The 22,559-nt window shown below is 32.6% G+C and overlaps 1 protein-coding gene across 3 annotated transcripts in view; it reads left to right on the top strand.

Annotated features, from left to right (window-relative positions):
• LOC110030907 (rRNA biogenesis protein RRP5) overlaps positions 1–22,278 on the top strand; it is a 74,447-nt gene extending 52,169 nt beyond the window's left edge. For all 3 annotated transcript variants that reach the window (XM_020733888.1, XM_020733887.1, XM_020733889.1), the window contains 15 exons: positions 1,111–1,264; positions 2,527–2,601; positions 2,684–2,837; positions 2,925–3,555; positions 8,275–8,335; positions 9,960–10,105; positions 10,177–10,360; positions 10,437–10,535; positions 10,718–11,070; positions 11,394–11,570; positions 12,113–12,209; positions 12,350–12,505; positions 12,578–12,808; positions 12,906–12,989; positions 22,032–22,278. In XM_020733888.1, coding sequence (XP_020589547.1) covers positions 1,111–1,264; positions 2,527–2,601; positions 2,684–2,837; positions 2,925–3,555; positions 8,275–8,335; positions 9,960–10,105; positions 10,177–10,360; positions 10,437–10,535; positions 10,718–11,070; positions 11,394–11,570; positions 12,113–12,209; positions 12,350–12,505; positions 12,578–12,808; positions 12,906–12,989; positions 22,032–22,136 — 2,707 coding nt within the window. In that variant the 3' untranslated portion in view covers positions 22,137–22,278. The remainder of the gene's footprint in view (positions 1–1,110; positions 1,265–2,526; positions 2,602–2,683; positions 2,838–2,924; positions 3,556–8,274; positions 8,336–9,959; positions 10,106–10,176; positions 10,361–10,436; positions 10,536–10,717; positions 11,071–11,393; positions 11,571–12,112; positions 12,210–12,349; positions 12,506–12,577; positions 12,809–12,905; positions 12,990–22,031) is intronic.
• Positions 22,279–22,559: the final 281 nt, after the last annotated feature.

Genomic DNA, 22,559 nt, shown 5'->3' with positions numbered 1-22,559 from the left:
ATCTCTAAAAATGCAGTCACACAGTAGGATAGTTTGGGAAGTCACTGAGGGTTCTCCTCAGGATCTGTGACATCCCCTACCTTTTCTTTCCTTTGGACTCCTGAAATAACTGTTCATGTTTGAGCCACTCCCATTTGCCCTTCTACGTCCTACCTTGAAAACCTGAACCTTGAATTCTTGAAGACTAGAACCATTGATCATTATCGAGAGTTTTCTCAAGTGACTCCCGTCATTTGGGATGTAATTAACTATAGGGGCTTGCCTCTATAGGGAACTTGGAACCCAGATAAAATAAACCCTATTTAATCTTTGTATTAGATAGAGGAATTTGTCAGTCATATATAAAAGGTTCGCAGACTAAATGGATGTCACAAATCTCTTAGTTTGCAGGATTGGGTCTATCGTCGAGGTCTATACTTATCTTTCGGGAAAGTGTAGTATTCGCGGTATCAGACACGATTATGCAAACTATTGGACGAATGAGATCCACTTGGTCTCATTTTTTTTAAAAAAATTAAAACATACTACTTTTAAAACTCAAACTATATATTTATTATATTAAATTAAATTTCCAAAATTATTTTCATATTTCATATTTTCAAATCTATATCTATCGAAAAAGTTGACCGACACCCACATCTATATATAGTCACCAACAACCAGTCAATAATGCACAAGCTTTTCCTCCTTTACATTGTACTATTTTTGAAACTTTTCCAGCTATTTTATTTGTATTTTTTTTTTGTGGGAGAAATATTTTTAAACGTCATGTTGGCTTTTCATCTTATGGGATTTGCTTACGAAGTTCTTTCGGTACTCCATTTTATTTACCAATTGACTGCAAAATTTATGATGCCTGACAACCAAATTTGCTGACTACCTGTTTTCAGTTTTGTTTTTATGCATGAAGGATTATCTTTTATTGTCAAGTTTGATCATTTCAAGTCACATGCTCTTTTTTTATAAACTGCATCGCTGGATCTGTCAACTCTTGCAAATTTTTAATTTACCCAATGTTTTTTACATGAGAGTATCCTACATAAACAATATGGTTTACTTTTTTTAAACTATGCGGTAAGAGTACTAACTTATGTTGTTTATGGATGCTAGAATGCTTGCAACTGTTGAAGCTCTTCCAAGTGCTGATTCTAGTGGAAGATTACTTTTACTCCTCAAAGCTCTCAGTGAGGTATATGATTCTTCTGTCTCGAAGAGAGCCAAAAAAATGTTCAACTATATTGTGGGATCACTTGTTGATGCTGAGGTATGATGTTCATTTTACTTTATCCCCATTTCACCCTCCCCTTTTCATCTTCTTTTTAATAGATTTGTAGCCGCACAAATTCTTATATCTTGAGTATTGAGACTTCTGTTTTATTTTTTAATCACATGGAATTTCTAAGCTTCCCTTATTTTTAAGAAGGCGAAGTCTTGAACATTGTTGAAATGGGTTGATTCTTTATTTGTCATTGCTATATTTTCTTTGTTAGTCTTATACATGTCATGTGCCTACTTTATTGTGGTATTTTTTCTTTTTAATGTATGGTCTCCTTTTCTTTGGGTTGCCTCTTTTTCTTCTTAATCGTTTTTCATATGTTCTATCTGTTTACCGTACTTATGCATCTTCTCCCTTTTGTTGCATATTCACAAATCATTTTGTGTTTTTTTGACACTCGCTTATTTTTTTAAAATTTATTTATGTAATATGTCATCTCTCATTTTATCATTGTTAGCTTTACGAAACTTTTGCGTTAGCATTTTCATTTACACTAGAGACAATATGCCTCATTTTGTATCCGGTATAAGCTACTTGATAATTGCATTGGCTTTTCTGGAAAAAAATTTCCAGGGCATAGTATTATGCATTATCATTTAATAATTTGAAATCTTTTTATGCTAGAATGGATCCGCTCATTTGCCAACTTAACGGTTACTCATTTCAATTTTGTTCATTTATATCACACCCAATTCTCATTCAACGCTGTCATTCATCTTCATCCTGCAAACAATTTAAGTTTCAATATATGTGAACTGCTAAAGATAGATTTTTTAATATTGTCCATAAAGCACGAAACCTTTCCATTAATTGCTTCAGCATGTGTAAACTTTTAGTGAAGCAAAAATCAACTCTTAGGATGTTAATTGAGTAGAACAAATAAATTTTCGTCATTGCTTACAACCAAGTTCAAATAACAGGAAAGTTTGGTACTCGCCAAAACTCAAAAAAAAAAAAAAAATGAAGAAAGCATATTCTTGGATCTAATTAAACAACTTTATGGCTAGGTATGCGAGCATTTATTATATTATTCTTTTGGCTCATTAAGTGACTCTGTTTATCTCTTCAAGAATTTGGTGAGACTACTAAATAAGAGAGGAGCCTCTCTACAAAGTATATCTCTCTTCGGCTAACCTATTGTCACTCCATATTAAGAATTGTTTGGGCTAATAGGATGTTTGGGACCCTTAACTTATCCGCTTCACGTGTCCTTGTGTTTGACATGTTTAATATTTTGCTTTTCGCTGCAGATCATTGACATAAAATCTCTTGAGCTGCTTGTAAAATTTGGTGCCGGATTTCATGGAAAAATTCATATTACTGAGGTGATTATCATTTCTTGTTTTCCCTGTTTATTGTAATTATTTTTTTCAATTTTGGTATATTTATTGTTGATTTTTTTATTAGGTGAATGATGCTGATCATTTTTTGGAGAACCCCTTCTCTAATTTTTGCCTTGGGCAGTTGGTTAAAGCGCGAATTATTGCAAAAGTTCCGCAGACAGGAAAGAATAAAAACTCTTTCAAATGGTTGTTATCAATCAAACCTTCAATTCTAACGGGTATTTGATCTTTACATTTACAAGTTGCTACAATTGTTGCATTACACCAATTTTTCTTATGGTTGCTGTTATCTTTTGACTTCCTAGGAAACATGGAGGCAAGAAAAGCTTCTGTTAAAATTGACGACATTTCAGTTGGCAGCATTGTTAAAGGTTATGTGATGAAGGTTGACAAGGAATGGGTGCAAGTGTCAATTACCCGGCATTTAGTTGCTCATCTTTTTATTCTTGATAGTTCATCTGAGCCTCACGAGCTTCAAGAATTTCATAAAAGATTTAGTGTTGGACAAGTTGTAACAGGGCGGGCTATAAGTGTAAATAAAGAGAAGAAGAGGGTGCGGTTGTCATTGCACTCTTTATTTGAGCGTAAGACACCACTGGTGTCTGAAGCCGAGAAGAATGATAATGACGATAGCTCAAGCTCTAATAACACTGAAATGGAACATATACTGACTGGTTATGTGATTGGTGGTAGAATTAAAAAGATATTTCCAAATGTTGGTGGAATGTTTGTGCAAATTGGGCCCCATCTTTTTGGCAAGGTCCATTATACTGAAATTGCAGATTCTTGGATAGCTGATCCTTCTTCCGGATATGAAGAAGGACAGTTTGTGAAATGCAGGGTCCTGGAGATTAGCAGATCTTCCACTGGCTTTGCGCACGTTGATTTGTCTTTACGTGCGTCTTTGATTGATCCATCTGAACTTTCAAAAGAAAAGTAAGCTTCATGATCTTCCATTTCTATCATTTGATAAAATTCTCTTATGTATTTTGTGATTATCACCGTGTTGTGTGGTTGATAAAGAGTTTTTTGGAATAATTGTTAAAGTAACTTTGTTTTTGTTAACACTATATTTACTTCTCAGTCTGAAGTGTTCATTCTAACCTGTATTAAGTAAATTCCTCCAAATTCTATTTCATTTCTCCTTCCTTGTCAAGCTTTCTTCAAAGTACGAGACGCTGCTTTTTGAAATTCTAGGTCGTCTTTATATTGTAGTAGGTTTTTTGGAAAAAAAAAAAAAAGATATCGGTCTATCCCAACAGAATACAGAACTGGGCATCATCTCATGGATTATGGCTTAGGGTTTTTCATTATTCTAACATCAACTTAACATTTCATATCTGAGATTGGAACTTGCAATAACGTCACTGTACACAGGCTAATGATATTGTTTAGCATCGTAACTGCCTGCTAACTTCAAGAATTTTATGCTTTTATTCCTGAATTTTTTTATTAGCTGTTGTTGGGTCTTTGAGTGAATTTATCAGTATTTTCCTTAAATTTTGTCCGGTTATGACTTTTCCATCTCATTATTCTGATGGCTCTTTTAAGAAATTGCATTAGCTATGACCTTCAGGTTCTTAAGCATCAGGTCATAATGTGCAGGTACCCACACTTTGGCATTCTTATTTTTTTAGCTTTACAAATTTTACATTTGGAACTTTCTAATTAACTCCACATCCAAGGATGAGGATATGGATAGATCGGAGGGAGCTTGTGTGTGATCTACTTTGTTGTTCCAAACTTGGTGGGAGATAAGAGGGTTGTTAAGGGAGGAGAGCTATAAAAGCAAAAGAGATAGTGCATGAATGAGAGAGGAAAACTAAAAATGAGGAGGAAGGGGGAACACCATTGCTAGCCTCCCATTCAATATTTCCATTTTCCCTGAAGAATTTTATTTTTTTTAGGGTTGTTAAGGGAGGAGAGCTACAAAAGTAAAAGAGAGAGTGCATGACTTAGAGAGGAAAACTAAAAATGAGGAAGGGAGAACAGCATTGCAAGCCTCCCATTCAATATTTCCACTTTTCCTTGAAGAATTTTATTTTATTTTTACTGGGTAGCTAACTTTTCCATTGTAGATGGTAACACATGACCTTGTGTATGCTTCAAAAGTTAGTGTGAAACTTTTATATCGCATCATAGGAGAATGGGAAGGTGGGACTGCATTTTGACAGAATCTCCCATTGTATTCCACGGGAAAAATTTATGATCCAACAACTGATAATATTTTGCAGTGATTATACACATTTGTTTCCCTCATTAGTTTTTTCAAATTGGAAGTTTCAATTCAATTTTTTGGAATGTTTATTCCGCCAATTCAATTTTTGGAATGTTTATTCCACCAGTTCGTATTGAAAATTTCTTGAAGTTGGCATTTCCCTTTTCTCTTTCCATTTACTTGTGATACTGATTTCTGACATTCTACAAATAAAAAGAAAACATAAAATAAAATCTCATACTACCGTGTCTCTCATACCTATCTCATTCCACTCCTATATCTCTTGTACCCTCATTGCCCATGCTATTCCCCTTCCTTATCTCCATCATTAAGTATATCGTTGTCTTATTGTAAAGGATGGCCTAAAAAAATATTACATGCATCCATCGGTACGATGCCACATCTAACATGATTCTATAGCTTGTCACCAATAAAAACATTTACTAAACACCTCTTATCAAAATTGATTTCTTTCCGCTTTTTCAACCATGTCGAGGAATATAGTTGAGTATGCTTTTGTCTTGTGAAACTCAGTTTGTCTACCATTTTTTTTGACATTAAATTCTTATAATTGTCTCTGTATATAATGAGTTGTACTCCTTTCTTTTCATAGCATTTGTATGAATGATATTATGTCTAAGCTACTATTGATCCCTCTTGGGCTTAGTCTGTAGAATTGGTGGAACCACAAGCATTTATCCATATTTGCTGGTAACTGGTACTCAATCTCATTCTCTCTCTCCAAAGTCTTCACTATCTTCTTCTTCTACTCTATGATGCTCAGTAAAAAAATCTCTTGTTTGGGTAGTTGGATGCAATTGTACTCATATCCATGACATTTTAAGTATTTCATTGTTGGAGATGTCTTGAGGGTGCTGGTTTAATCAGTCCTCTTATCCTCTCGTGCTAACTTCTCATGGGAGACATGTCATGGATTTTGGTCAATGTGCTCTTATTGCTCGAATTGGTGGTCAAACCTTATGCGGAGAGTGGAGTTAACCTGATGCTACTGTGCTGCTTCTCCATTTTCAGGGTTAAAGTCTGGATATCCTATAAAGCTCAATTAAATTTTAACTGTGGTAAAGTTCAATTAAATTTTAACTGAACCACATTGCTAATCGATGATCTTAGTTCTCTAAATTACCATACTATGATGTTCTACTATGGCTCTATCTTCTCACACTTCAACATAAACTATTCAATGTCAGTAGCACACTTCTCTATTGAAAGTTCTTTCTGCTGCAAATGATGAAGTCTCAGAAAATATCTGTGCGGACATGTTCGCGCCAAATTAGGAATTAGATACTTAATTGTAAAATTTGTTAAAATATTAGCTCTCATTCATTTATTGCTAAAAATACTTTTTGTAAAGAAAAAAAAAACATTTATATAAACACTCGATATTGTGCCTAAGGCATAACCACATGCTCTAACTATTTAGACGAGAACCTGATTTTCTATGTACAACGTTCTAGTAGATAGATTTTTGACACATTGAATGCTCAAATAAACTCAAGTGATGCAAGAAAATATGAATGTGATTCTCTATACGCAAATTGACAAATTGACAATGTTCAATCGACCAATTAGCCTCTATGATGGGTGTAGCCGCGTAGTCATTTTATATCGTAGTCAGAGGGGTTCTCTCTCAAAATGAATCTTTCAATTTCAAATATAATTGCTTTAAGCAATTCACTCCAATGATAGCGAGGTTGACATAAATTCCTTACTGGAGATAATCATATTTTCTAAATACCTCTAAATCCACTTAAAAATCACTTTGAGTTTAAATCAAAGAAAAATTACAAAAATCTCAAAAAGAATTATAAAAGTCAACGCCCCAGTGAAATATGTCATTTTGAGTTTATATTGTAAATTTCTATGATTATGTTCATTAATCTCTATAATCGTTTATCAAGAGTGAAAAATTTAAGATAATCTAAGCTCTTAATGTTTCAATGTCATATCAAGTGCATTTCTATGATTATGTTCATTAATCTCTTGTTAATGAGAAATTCACTTCAAATAAGGACCATTAAATTATGATAAAAAATAAAAACCTATGAGTTTCCTAATAGTAGAAATCTCGTAAGTAATGAATAATGGAGTGTACTTGATAAGATACAAGTAGACCATAGTTCACGTTAACTCGGGATGTCAGAATTATGGGATTTTGGTTGAATTTCTTTTCACTCTTTCACCGACGACTCTGAGCTAAAGGTGGTATATTTATGCACAACCCTAAAACCCAATCTATTGCTGCGATAAGCTTAGCATTTAGATTTGCTGACTAGCCTTAATCAAAAGATTTCTTTAGTGACTAAGCGAGTTAATTAATTATAGGAGCTTGCACAGTTGCGCCTATGGAAAAGCTTAGAATCAAATCATAAAGTCATCACAAAATTATATGGGAATCGCTGGGTAGTGTATAATATGTATTTTAATTTGTCTTTTGAAAATTTTGATATGGGGTAATCTCTTTTAGAATAATCGGGTATGAATTGTTGGAGCCCTGAAGTCTTGCACGAATAATACCAAGGAAGTTTTTTTCCTTTTGAATGCTATCAGAGCTTCCTTTAAGCTTTCATCAATGTTCTATGAAATTGATCTCCTTTCTGAGGATTTTCTCATTCTCCTTTCTTCTTTCAACCTTGTAACCAATAACCTTTCATCTTCTCTTTAATTTTCGGCGCACTGTCTTCTTTAATTTAGCTCACCTTAAATTATTTTCTTGAATGAAATAAGCATGAGCAAACTAAGTCTCACAAATAATAATGGAAATATTTATTTTATATTTGTTTCGATTAAAAAAAAATTCAGCAGGAACAAAAATTTAACAAGTTCTTCTTCTGTAGAATCACTGAGCATTTGTGCATTAGATTAATCAGTTTTATGCTTGTTTTGAACCTAGTTAATATTTATTGAACATCATGAACTCTTTTTGATACTTAATTTTTTTAATGGGTTGAGGCATAATGGTTCAGTTTTTATGAGGCAAGGAATTTTGTACTCGTCTCAGATTGAGAATGATGTTTTTTTTTAAAGTAGAATTGAGCAAACATTGAAGACCTATTGCTTTTATTTCATCATTTACCAATCTAGCAATGTCTCTAATTTGGCTTTCATTTCATATTTAAGGTCTGCGATTTTATGGTGAATTACTTCTATGTTAATTCTGAAGTTTTTAGCCAGTTTTCCTTTCCCATACTGGAAACTAAGGACATCTTTGTTAATTATTCCTGCCCATTATTTGATAGAGACTGAAGCAAAAGTATATTTACTACTTTATAGCTTTTCTTATACCATTTTCATTCCCTGATTGTTTATGCAATAACTCTTTCGTTTTAATATCTGCTAACCTACTTTTTCAGTGTGTTTGTGGACTGTTTTTTTTAATGATTTCACATTTTTTTAAGTTTGCATTTTTTTCTTGGAAGGGATCCATCAAGCAAAAGATTTGAGAAGATTGAAGACCTTTATCCTAACATGGAAGTACATGTAAGTCTTCTTTTTTCTTGTCTTTTTTGTCTATATCTAATGAGCAATTTATTCTTTGCTTTGGTTTATAGTTGTTAGATTTTTTGTGATTAAAAGTTGAAACATGAACTAGGATAAAAAATGATGTGCTACATAGGGAAAGATCTAGGAAGGCCCGCTTGACTTCAACCAAGATTATATGCATAAAAGAGATGAGAGGATCCTATCCACTAACAATAAACAAAAGCCACAGCTATAGTGTATAAAATGAAGTAGCACTTACCTTCCTTTCTTGTAACTATGTCTAAGCTCAATCACTCTCTCATATGTTGGATTACTCCCTATCAAAATACCAGCTCCAAAAACCAAGTCAATCAATGTCCGCAGTGTTGCTCTCCAATTTTATAATTCTACGTCTAGCATCACTGGAGAGAAGTAGAAAGTTTAAGGATATGCACTTAAAGAAATTGTAGCCATGTGGGTATTTTATTCTTCTTCTCACGCAAAATGTTAATGCAAGTATAAGAAACCATATATTTAACAATATGCAAGAATTGAATGAGTTGAAATTTAAAGTTATCAGCCTTTTTGAAATATGCTTTTTAGATTAATACTAACTGTATATGCTTATCAACCGTAGTTTATCATAATATATCCATTAATTCAAATTACTAATCAGTTATTCTTTAATTTGGAAGGTATCCATTAATTCTTATTTTGAATTAATTTTTTAAGCATGGGTTTGAAATGCATATAGTTTCCTTTTTCAATCTGATTCATTAAGTTTTTTAAACCACATGCACTAAAATTGAGCTTGCTTATGATTTATTTTCTTATTGCTTGGGCTTGCATTCTTGCAACTTAAGAATGTGCTCAGCTTTTGTGACGTAGTTATTTCTAGTCAACGTAATGAGCTATAGGCATATATGCTTTATGCCAAACATGCCATCAAACTCGTTTAATCATTGATTCATTATATAAAAATGTCAAATAATGTTATTGGGCTCTTAGTTCAATGGTATTCTTGTGTGATATTTTGTTTTTTAAAGTTTTCAATTTTTTTTGGATCGCTGACTTTCTATGTATATTGCAATATAGACAATATTTTAACTGAGGAATGTGAAGCAGCTTATTTTGTATACATGGGCGGCTTCTATATAGCAACCATTTTGTTGGCTAAAAAAGTGATAATAATATCTAAAAGATGAGAGTTATCGCTATCTTTATAGATAGCAATCTTTAATGGCATTCGAGCTAGCACATTGCAATTGATATATTGCTGATTGCACTTACCTCTGGATAACATTATAATCTAATAAAATTGTGCTTCATACAACAATAAACCAAAATGCTGAAATAGATTTTATCGTGCCTTGATGGTTCTACTTTTTATTTTGTATGAACATTTTTATTCGTATTTTTTGCCCTCAATTTTTTTTTTAAATTCATCAATTCGTTAAGGTAAATCATTTCTTTAATATTTTATAATATGATCAAGCTTTGTTCTGTGAGGTAATATACATAGATTGGATGATCTTTATTAGCCAAAGTTGACATATCTTTCTGTGAAAATGCTGTTATTTTTTTTAATTAAATTTAATGGTATTTGGTTTAAACCATTGAAACTGGATTTTGAAATTTGCAGGGTTACGTGAAGCATGTTACATCTAGAGGATGTTTTATTATGCTATCACGAAAGTTAGATGCGAGAATCTTCTTATCAAATTTGTCCGACGGATTTGTGGAAAATCCTGATAAGGAATTTCCTGCTGGAAAAATAGTACACGGAAGGTAAAATTCACAATTTATTTATTAATATGTTCTTTTCTTATAAATATTATGTGAACATAAAATATTTTCAGGGTGCTTACTGTGGAGTTTTCATCTAAGAGAGTGGATGTAACTTTGAAGAAAAATGTTGATAGTCAATTACCAAAACCTGATTCCTGTAGCTTTTCAAGTATACATGTTGGAGTTATTATTTCTGGCCATATTAGACGGGTAGAAACTTACGGTTTATTTATAGCAATTGACGGAACAAATCTGGTAAAAAATAGTTTTTGTTACACTTCCATATTCAAAATTGCAAAATTGCGTAATTTGATAAATGCCGTGTTTTCAGGTTGGTCTTTGCCATATTTCAGAACTTTCTGATGATCATACCGTTCATATTGAAACCAAATATAGAGCTGGTGAACGGGTTGAGGCAAAGATTTTAAAGGTTAGCTTTTTGAAATTGGTAATTTTAATCTTATCTCAAGCTCTTTTTTAGTGTCGTTTGATTATTTATGTATTAATATAACTGTTTATTGAAATCTTCCAAACACCATTTTAGCAGTATAGTACTGTTTATTAAACTCTTCCAAATGCTCGTGTGCTTGACTTTTCAAGTTTTTTAAATAGATTGATGAAGAAAGGCAACGAATCGCACTTGGAATGAAGAAATCTTATGTTGATGAAGCAAAAAATGCTGAAGTTACGGTCCTTAGTGCTGCAATGGACTGCACACTGCCGGCATGGAAGCAGGACCTTTCATGTATTAAAGACATAACTGACCATCAGAATGATGGTGCAACAGACATTTTTTTGCAAGCAGAGTCAAGGGCTTCAGTGCTACCGTTACAAGTTTCTCTTGATGAGTCTGAGAATACTCATGTGGAGAGTGTCCTTATTGCAAACCAAGACAATGTCAATGAAGCGACGGAGATTGAGAAGAGGAAAAATAGGCACTTGAAAAAAAAGGAAAAACAGAACAGGTGATATGCAGTTCAATTTTTAATTTTGTGAAAAATGTCAAGATAGTTTCTGACTCTTTGCAAGGGCCGTTTTAGTCCCGGAGTCTAAAAAGATGCCAATTTTATCCCTAGAATCTTTTAATATGGACTGAAATTGTCCCCAAGGATGACTATTTTAGCCCCAACTGAAAAAGTCTGAGGACTAATTTGGCACTTTTATAGATTGTGGGACTAAAACTGCCTCGTGTAAACAGTCATGGGACCACTATTTTGGCAGTTTACTCTTTTATTTCTTTATTTGTATGTTTCTGTTCCTTGAACTCTTGGGTTTTGTGGTCATGCAGAGAACTTGAGATACGTCTATCTGAGGAGAGACGTTTGCAAAATGACATGCCAGAAACAGTTGATGACTATGAAAAGTTGGTGAGAAGTTCCCCAAATAGTAGTTTTTATTGGATAAAATACATGGAGTTCATGTTAGCTCAAGCAGATGTTCAGAAGGCACGCTCCGTTGCTGAAAGGTAAATGCCTGGGTTTTAAGATAGTTTGAAGGTTCACCATTTACTGCTATCGGCTTTTCAAGAAAGTGTAGCAACAAATGATTTGAATGTCAAGTCCTCAGATTATGTTTTTAGGAGTCTATGCCTTAAAAGATTCTTTAAATCTCTGCAGTAATTTTGATTAAATTTGTTAAATTTATCATTTTTTACAGTCTATGATCATAAGTTAATCTAACTTCTAGCTTTTTCTGCAACTGAGATGCTTTTAAATCTGCAGCATTTTGAATTGATCTCTTGTTTGCTTTTTTTTTCCTATGATCACAATTTATCTTACTTTCAACTTTTCATTTTGCCAGTGTGGTGGTTGAATGGTTCACCAGAGCTAATTTAGTTTTTTTTTTCATTGATTTGGTTGCATGATTTTTATTTTCATAGGTGGCACGACAAAAGTATAATATGTTAATGTCTGCAGTTTTTTGTTTCTATCATTCTTAAACAATGCAAGGCTGCAGCGGGCTCAATTATTTTTTTTTTTTTTTGCTTCCTTGTAGGGCTTTAAAAAGGGCTTTAAAAACTATTATTTTCCAAGAAGAAGTAGAGAGGCTTAATATCTGGGTGGCTTATTTTAATCTTGAAAATGCATATGGGAATTCACCTGAGGTAAAATGCCAAGTTGCGTTTTTGCATTTCTATAATTTTGATCTTTTGCTCTGTTACTTTATGTTAGACTTTTTACGCTTTGATGTGGTTGTATTTTAATTTTATTAAACTTTTAATGACTATGGATTGTAACTGATCAGGAGAATGTTGAAAGAGTCTTTAAAAAGGCTTTGCAAACATGTGATCCAAAGAAGTTGCATCTAGCCCTTCTTGGGTTGTATGAACGAACAGAACAACATAATCTGGCAGATGTTTTACTGGATAAAATGACAAAAAAGTTCAAAAAATCTTGCAAAGTAAGTGATTGTTTCATATTTGGCCTTGTAATTCTTATGTGATGATAATTCTTATCAATTTTTTTTATCCAGGTCTGGCTGTGTCGTGTGCAACAATTTGTAAAACTCAGAAAAGATGGTCTTCAGTTTGTTATTAATCGTGCTCTTTTGAGCCTTCCAATGAAAAAACATATAAAATTCATCTCACATGCTGCTATTCTAGAATTCAAATATGGAGAGCCTGAAATGGGAAGGTCCATGTTCGAAGGCATATTGCGTGAACACCCGAAGAGAACTGATATATGGAGTATTTACTTGGATCAAGTAACATGCACTATCCATTCTATAATTCAAACATGAAATTTCTTTTGCTATTAGCCTTTATGGCTTTTCTATTTCCTGAATTCTTCATTCTATATAGGAAATTCGCGTGGGAGACAATGAAGTGATACGAGCGTTATTTGAAAGAGCTACATGTTTGAGTCTCCCAGCAAAGAAAATGAAGGTATTAACCCTTAATTTTCCATTGTCAGAATTTCAAATATATCGATTCATGATTTTTTTTTCCGTGAATGCTTTTCCTATTCATGTTGGTCACAATTGTATGTTTTTTACTAATTGGTAGTAAAGTCCTCTCCAAAAGAGTATAAAATATTGACTCGAAGCTCATTGCGCTTTTAGCCTATGGAGTTAAGGGCCGTTTGGCTGTGACTAGGATTAGTTAATTTGTCTTTAATGAGTCCTATACATAAGATTTCGTAATTCTTAGATGTGTTATATCGTAAAAATTGTTAAAAGAAAAAACAGGTGTAGCTCAGTTGATTAAAAAAAAGTATAGCTTAGTTCAATAGGATGAATTAAAAGAAATTAAGATAATTAATTATAGCATATCAATATATTAATAAATTGATGCAATTAGAAATTAATTATTGATTTGGATATTTGTATCTTTGTTTTTTAATTAGAATGATTATCATTTTGAGATAATAATGAAAGGATAGTTTCTTAATCAAGTTGATCAAAATTGTATTGTTTAAAATATTTATAAATTTGAATAGTTTGTCATTACGATCTCTGCCTATTTAGGACCTATTATGTTTGAAGTTTACTAATTAATACTTAATGGATTAATCAAGAACTAATTGAATTTAAATAAACTGATTAAGTATAATTTTTAAGTTAAATATTTAATATGATAGGCCTAGTTTATAATAGGAATGTTATATAATACTCATAGAGCTTAATAATGATAATTAAAGATTAATTTAAAGCATTATGAATTAATTGACATTGGAAACTTTAATCTTTAACTATTAGGTTAGCTTTTACTAAATCCTTAAAAATCATACATGATTAAGTAAATCTTGTGTGATTTCAAAGTCATCAAATACTTGGATTTAAAGGGCCTCAAAAAAATAATTTAGTTGGGATTCACATTGAGATTTGTCGGCAAGTTTTCATCTGGACATAAAACTTTACCTTTTTGACACTTTCTTAGAGTTAACGCTGCTTCACTCTTTGTGGATTGAGTTCGAAAAAAACTAACCTCATCTTAAAATCATCAGTTAAGATTTCATTATATGCTCAATTTGAGTTGGCTAAAAAATGATTGCTTTCAAGTCAATTTTTGAGCTGAGCATTCACCCTCTTTTATTTAGTTCTTTGAAAATAAATACATATAATGCATGTTTTTGTTTGAATTAAGCCAATGTTAAATTGAATCAAAGAAATTTTCAGCATGTCATCTAGTTAGTTGAAGCTGATCAATTTTTAATTTAAGTTGACTGACATTAGAGTTTTTATCAAGTGACTGTGGACTATTTTAGATCAATATACGATACATATTTTTTTTCATAATATCTTTCAAAATAACTTCTACCTTACAAGTCAAAAATTATCAAAATAATATATATATTGGGGGTGCACCTCACTTTAACAATTTGAAGATAAACAGATGGCTCCAGAATCTAAAAGGAGTTGGCTATACCTATTCAAGGAGGAAATGGGCGAGGTACGCCAACAGAAAAATGGTAGTCTGGCCCAATAGAGACATGAACACACTATCGATGTATGAATATAGAACTTCCCAATCAAAATGGAGAGAACTCTTCCCCAGCAGAGTCGCCAGAATTTGTCGGCTGAAATCATGAAAATAGGAAAATGAATTAAATTAAATTTAATAGATATAAAATTTTATTTTGTAATTTTGATTTTTGAAAAATAGTGTTTTAATTTTTGAAAAATGTGATGAGACCGAATACATCCCAAATATTTAATAGTTTAAGTAACCGAACACAACACAACAATTGATACGTCGTCTTGAAATGTAAGCATATCACTTGACGGCGGACTTTATTATATAAACTAAATAATTTATGACATCCGTTTAATCTGTAAAACCTTTTATGTATGACCGACAAGTTCCTCTACCTAATATTAGAATTGAATAAGGTTTATTTTACCTGGATTTTTAGTTTTCTATAAAGACAAACTCATATAGTTAATTACATCTTAGTCAATCAAAATCACTTAAGAAGACTCAATTATGATTAGTGGTTCTGTCTTCAAGATTTGGAAGTTTAGTTTTTAAGGTTGAACACTTGAAAGTCAAAAGGGAATGACTCAAGTAAAAACAACTATTTTAGGAGTCTGAAGGAGCGAAAAAGTAGGGGATGTCACAGATCTAAGGAAAACCTTGGTGACTTCCCAACTATGTTAATGTCTGACTTTATGTCTTTGAAATGATATTATTTAGTGTTTCATTCATGCAATTTATTTTAGAAGTTGGGATTTACATTTGCATGATATCCAATCGTGCAAATAACCTAGAAATATAGGAGAAATTACGTTGTACCGAACGATTACCCCGGAATCCTAAAAGAGTTAAAACTTGTATTGCACAACATGATCGTGCAAAGACCTAAAGATAAAGTGAGGATTTATGCCGTGCTAGACGAACCACCTCGAAGTTTTATGGATTTGTTATTGTTTAAACTAAGGAGAGCTATAGCGGAAGTTGATATTATTTCGCTGATGTCTCGTTTTATATGTTTACAGTTAGATTTGAACATTCCCTCAAGTATTATGGTAAGTATATAAGAAGATTGAGAAGGTTTGCATACATACTAATTAATTCCTATGTGTGTACATATTAACTACTAAACTTTCGTATTTACACTCTCAGCACCAAAATTTTATTATCATTTCAAAATAACACTATTATCAATTTTTAAGTGAAATACATATTTATGCATAGACTGAAAGTATCAAGTGCGATGTATGTAAATGCCCCATAATAAAAATATATTACAGGATGAGAAGATTTATCAACGCAGGGCACCTCCAAGTTTAGTATAGAACACAAACTTTAGGTGTTAAATCAGCAAATATCTAGCAATTAGAATTCATAATTTCCAATTTAAGTGATACATAAATAAGTATACAGGGGTTAGAGAAAATCAACCACCTTTCATTTGAAATTTATTTATTGTATATATAAGTGCTTAAAGATCCCAAAGATCCTTGATTATATAATCAAAACCAAATATTACATGTTTAGATATGTAAAGATTATAAAATTCTACACATTTGAAACTTAAGTATTACATGTGTGAATATACACTTATTGAGAAACTGTGCATGCATATACTACACTTTAAATGTCGTGAGTGTAAATAGTCCTAAATTTTAGTTAGCACTGTATACGTACACTTTTTTTTGTGTGAAAGAGATAAATATACTTTATTACAATATTTCCATACACGGCCGATAGGAAACCTTTATATTTTTTACAAAACAAAACTCTGGAAACTATAAATTTCTATAAAAATAATTGCGTGGAACTTAAGATTCTTGCAAATATCTCAATTAGAACCGCTTATGGAATGAAGTTCTATACATGTAAATACACCAGAACCTGAAATTGTTCCTCAAATTCTCAGCGCCGTATATGTAAATACATCATGATTAAAGAAGCTACGCTTGTACATTATAATTTAAGTGCTATGTAAACACTTGAGAAAATCTGAAACAAATTTGAACCCCACGTATATGTGTAAGAAGTAAAGTGGTATGTATATATTCACAAGAGAGCCCAAAATCCACACATGTATACATTTGTTTCAAAGTCGAAGTGGCCATAAAAGTTTGTCGATTTTCTGCAAACGAAAATACACATTTTTATGAATAAACCTATCAAATTTTCATCATTTTTTTATATGAAAAATCATCGATGTTCCCAATTTTCACAAACACAAAACCGTGAAGTTTCAGATTTTCACTAAAACGAGCCACCAAAATTTTCTGAATTTTCCAACAATGAAACCTACATATGTTTCTAATTTTCCAAAACAAAAGATTCCAGTCCTCTTAAATGAACGCCCAAAACCATCATTTCATTTTTTTAACACAAAGCCTCTTTTGATGTTCTCAAACCATCACAAAACAATTTATTATAATTTCTTATTCCCCAAAATAGATTCGGTAAAGCTTTCAATTCTCATAACTGAAACTGCAAAGTCATCACCTCTCCAGAACAAAGCCCCTTTAATTTTTTTTTGTTCCCAAACCTTTTCAAAACAAGCTATAGCGATTTCAATTTCTTCGAGAAATGCATTTCCAAAGATCTCCGGATTGTGCAAAACCATACCACGGAAGTTTTCAATTTTTTTTTTTAAAAAAAAACAATTGAAAAGCTTCCAAGTTCTATAAAACCGAGCCGTAACGATTTCATTATTTTCCAAAACAAACACTTTAAATTTCTTCACTTTCAACAAATCAAAACCACAAAAATTTCACATTGCGCAAAATGACATGTTAAAAATTTCTGGATTTTACATGCAACATACATAAATACGTCGGATTTAAACAAACTTTACATAAGGGGCTCAAAGATCAGACATTTCGTATATGAACATTTAAGAAGTTAACAAATTCGATACACAAATCTCAAATTTCAAGTACTAGGACCTAATTGAAGCATGATGGAATTAAATGATCTATCAAGAAAAACCATGAGATGGTATATATAAGCATTTGTATGAAAAAGCATTTCTATGAAACTCTTATGCGCAAATTCTTGTAGCATGCTGTTGAGAAGAGGAAAACATTTCACAACCCTAGCTTTAATCTCAATTGTTTGATAGATCACTAACACTATAGCATCAACAAAACCTGTGTTTAAATTACATAGCAAAAATGAAATCATTTATTGCAAGTAAACCAGTTTTTGGGGACACCTTAAAAGCAATAGTTAATGAAATCTGAGATCTGAAATCAGGAATTGCATTTGCTAGCATTGCTTTTAGAAAAAGAAAACTCGCATTCAAATTTATTTTAAAGAAGAGTTTACATTACTAATGCTTGAATTTCCACCTTGTACATGCATGTCACTCATATATTTAAGATCCCCTCGAAGATGCAATTCTTATACTCATTCCGCCACAACTCCCATTAATCACACATATCAGTATTTTACTTACTAAAAAGCGAAATGCACACTTTTGTCCATAGGTAAGATGACACATGTAAGAATTGAAAATTTAGGTGCTAGCTATGTAAGGAAATAAGGATCGAGGGGCATGTATTTAAATCTAAAAGAATGGCATGATATGTAAAAATTGAAGTTAAGTTGTTAGATGTGTAAATAGATGAAGGATGAGTGGTATATATGTAAATCTTTGACAACGCATCACAATTACCATAATCACTTGTTTAAAAGTGGCACATATTTCATGTATAATTTTATGTAGTCAAGGAGTTATAAATGTGAATGTCGAACTTCGGCTTTTTGGAATGTAAATGCATAAGAAATGTGTTTTTTATGTTTAAATTTTCCTAAAATTTTATCGTAGAAAGGTAATGTTCCTGTTTTATCTTGGCTTTGTGCATACAAACTTAAAATACATGGCAATAATTCCAGCTGTATCAACAAGTGGACAGGCTTCACTTGATTGCAAGGGAATGAGAATAGACTAAAATTTAGATTTATCGAAAATTATTTCCTAAAGAAAAAGGTAGTTCAAAATGTATACATATCTTCTGATTCAGCTCACTTCCAGAGTATTCCTTTCTTTCTAGGCATCATTTTTTTTTTGCAGCGAGTCTCAAACTAATCGGAATCTGCAAAAGGCCCCAACTCTTTCCATGACAACCATGGCAAAGCAATTTTTAGCTGTAACTGATAAAATGAGAAAGCAAAATCAGATAGAAGTTGCATGAAATGCAGATATTTTCTAGTATAAAAAGATAGACCTCAGCATAGCAAAACACAAACTACGGTTACCGTCACGAAACAGCTAGAGCACCAGTGAATAGCGTAAATTGAAATGAAGGAAGATTTAAGTAGTACATACCACCAAAGTTCCTACTGCATTTTATTACTAAATGAATCTTGGTTATGTAAGCAAAATCAGCCATAATATGCAAAAGTTCAAGCAAACCCTCAGAGAATGAGTTTTGAGCCACCCCTTGGAAGATCTGCCTGTTTCATTTTTTTTTATTTTTTAAGTATAGATTTTGTTCCTGCTCCCATCTTTTCTTTGCCAAGCCAAAATTGAAACCCATCCTCGCGATTTTGCCGGTCCTCTCGCAAGATGGAGGGGAAAGAGATCTCGCCGGCGACGCCAGCAAGGTCTGCCGACGGTGGAGCAAGTAAGAGGGGAAGGGTTCGACCAAATGAAGTGAAGCGGCTAGGGTTCTTCCTCATGTGTTATGTGAGTGTTGTGGGTTTTATGAAGGATTTTTTATTGTATTATTTTATTTTATTATTATTTAATATTCAAAAGCCTTGATTTGCACATCATTTGTCCATGCACAAAACTATAGTGAAATTGGTGTCCTTTCTAGCTAAAATCGATGTTCTAGACGCACTTGCGTGGTCCGTTTCGTCATTCGGGGTCGTCCAGACAAATTCATCAACGTTCTTGTCAAAAATATGTCAAATTCAATTTTTCTTAAAATTTTAGTTCGTGATCGATCGTTTCGATAATTGATTTAAGTTTGATCAATTGTGAAGCCTCCTACAGATGCAAATGATGTAAAATTTGATATTTATATGCATCGAATATGTGAATTGTTGTATTCGTGTATCGTGAATACGCACGAAAGCCACGAGTCTCCTAAGACTTTAAAATCTTAGACGAACTCTCTTCGTGTCTTCACATACTGGTTCTTAGCCCTTGCAACTAAAATTTGAGTCCTTGAAACCACTCTCATGAGGCCTCATAAAAGAGATAGGAGATGGTTTGAATTTCTAAAAGAGTGGGTCCCTCCACTAGTCCTCTAGGATAGTCAATAAGAAGTTCTAAGGCTAGATCCTAGGCCAATTCTTTGAAGAATTGGTTACTATTTTCCCTAAAAGCATTTGACATTTTGATTTATTGAAACACAAGCCTGACATATCTTTAAATTTCACCAACTTTATGTTCTCCTTAGTACATTTTTACTGGCATTTGTGAATAAATTAGCATCATCTGCACAAGCAAGGCTACCAACTGTCAATCTAGCCTGATGCCTATAGAAAGTTTGGGGATTAACTAATCGAAGGCAATTATGAAGATAGTAGGAAATAAAGGGCCTCCTTGTTTGATAGCCTTACCAGTTTCAAAAAACCCGTGAAGTTTGTTATTAATGAGAATGTTATACAAGTTTCCAAGTCACCTGTTAATCAAATACAAAATTCCACATTAAAATCCCGAGCTTGTAGCCTTTCAAAATGAATGACCAAATTATAGTATCATAATTTTTTTTCAAATCGAGCTTAATAATTAAATTGCCACCACGACATTTTTATCTAAATCCATAATCAACTCCTGCGCCAGCAATATGTTATCAATAATGCTCCGGCCTTTGTTAAAGGTGGCTTGGCCTGGAGAGATCAAATAGAGAAGGTGTGGTTGAATCCTCATCACAAGAATCTTGCTGATGATCTTAGATATAAGCGTAGTGAAATTAATTGGCCGAGAATGCTCTCCGTTTGATTTATCATGTACTTTAGAAATTAATACAATGGACGAAGTAGTGAAATATTTTCCTGGGTTACTATCTCTAAAATAGCTTTGAATTGCTTCAATGACATCCTCTTTAATCAAGTGCCAACATTTTTTGTAAAAATTAGTTGTGAAGCCATCTGGCTCTGCCGTTTTGTTGCTATCAATGGAGGAATGTAAAGCTTCCCGAATTTCTTTCTCCGTTGGTATTCCCGTAAGTTAAGTTGTTGAGTGTAGCTTTTATGGCTTTCAAATAATTCCTGTTGCAATGCATCTATAAAAAATTTCAAAGTGATGCTACTATGAATAATATCCTCCTGTTTTTCCTACCAAACACTTTGATCATTTTCGATTCTCAATGTGGCAATTATCCTCCATATTTTTATACTCACTTGTAAGTACTTTTGAGTTTCTATCACCAGCTGTAAAGTGCACTTTCTCCGCTTTTTGCTTTAGGAATCCCTCCTCCCGATGGATTGCTTTCATTAGTTCTTTCTATGCAATGATTAAATCATTCCCGACATTTCCATCTTCACCATCAATGCTTTCCAATCTACACACTTCATTTTCAGCTAATTTAACTTTTTTGTGCAAATCCCAAAAAATATGTCGGTTCCATTTCTTAAATGTCGAGGCCATAATTTTTTGTAGTTTCCACAATCTTGTCCATTCAAACCCAAATTCATTGCAATGCCGATTCATTTCAAGACAATTCAAGTAATCTTGATGGTTGGCTCAATTGTCTAAATATCTCAATGGAGAAAACTTTCTTTTCAATTGCAGATATAGGGTTTGTTTGGGGCAGCTGCAGCTTATTGAATAATTTGCTGATAAGTTGATTAAAAATAATCTGATTTTTATTTTTTATGAAAAAGCCGAACCATAGCTAAAAAGTTGTTATCGCACTAAGTAGGTTTGGTGTGAACACGCTGTTTTCAGCGTTTTGAAAATACATAAGCTGTCAAAACGTAGTTCACCCAAACAGGAACGCACCACACCAAATAAGCTGCAACCAAACGGGCCCATAGTCAGTAGAAGTGGTTTGTGATCAGAACCTATTCTTGATAAATGATGTATTGTACTTGAAGTTGGATGACCAATCTTGATTGACAAGAATTCTGTCTAATCTTTCAAACACCCTTACTCTTTTTCATGTAAATATCGAACCTATATATTCAAGGTCAAAGAGACCTGCTTCTAGTAAAGCATCATTGACTTTACTAATCAGAGCACCTCTACTGCTTTTTTTTTCTCAAGCTACATGTCGAAGTCCCCACCAACTAACCAATTATCTTCAAGTTACATGCCACCTAAGTTTCCATATTTACATTCATAACCCTCCTAACATTTTAACTTCACATTAAAAATACTACAATTATTAACTTTCTTCAAGTGAAATATATTTTTTCATATTTAGGTTTATGACACCAAACTTTGTTGTGTAAATATCAAACTTTAGGTGTTAGATATATAAATACATTAGAATTGTGGGTATTTATGTAAATTTCTCTTTTTTTCTTAAGGTTTGTTCACTAATAATTGTCATTTTTCTAATGCAGTTTTTGTTCAAAAAGTATCATTCTTATGAGGAATCCCAAGGAGACCAAGATAGGGTTGAGCAGGTCAAGAAGAAAGCACTTCAGTTTTTAGAGAGCTCTTATTGAAAGTTAAGAACATGCACAGTGGCTTAATTTTGTAGCTCTTAATGTTGACCGGTGATTCTATAATATACTATGTAAGTTCATTTATTCTTGTATATGTATATTTGTTTAATAATATTTTATTGAAATTAAAAATAGCAATTGGGGTTTGTGAATTTAGCTTGCAGCTCATTAATTGCTCGAAAATTGATTCAAATTTTTTACTTGGATTGAATAAAAATTGCTGTGTTGGGAGCAATATTTTAGATCAAATTTTTTGGAGCTCATTTTGTCATATATGAATCGGCTTGAATTGACTCGAGATGGGAGCACTTATTCTGTGCCCAATCAGAAATTTGATTTTTTTTAAAATTTGGAGCCCATTGACATACACTTTTTGGTTGAGGAAATGTTGAGATGGGGTTGTAGTTCTTTTATTTATTAAAT

Source organism: Phalaenopsis equestris, unplaced genomic scaffold, assembly GCF_001263595.1.
Source record: "Phalaenopsis equestris unplaced genomic scaffold, ASM126359v1 Scaffold000761, whole genome shotgun sequence".
NCBI classification, from domain to species: domain Eukaryota; kingdom Viridiplantae; phylum Streptophyta; class Magnoliopsida; order Asparagales; family Orchidaceae; genus Phalaenopsis; species Phalaenopsis equestris.
Note: the sequence above shows the minus strand (reverse complement) of the source record. Positions and strands in the feature narration are given on the sequence as shown.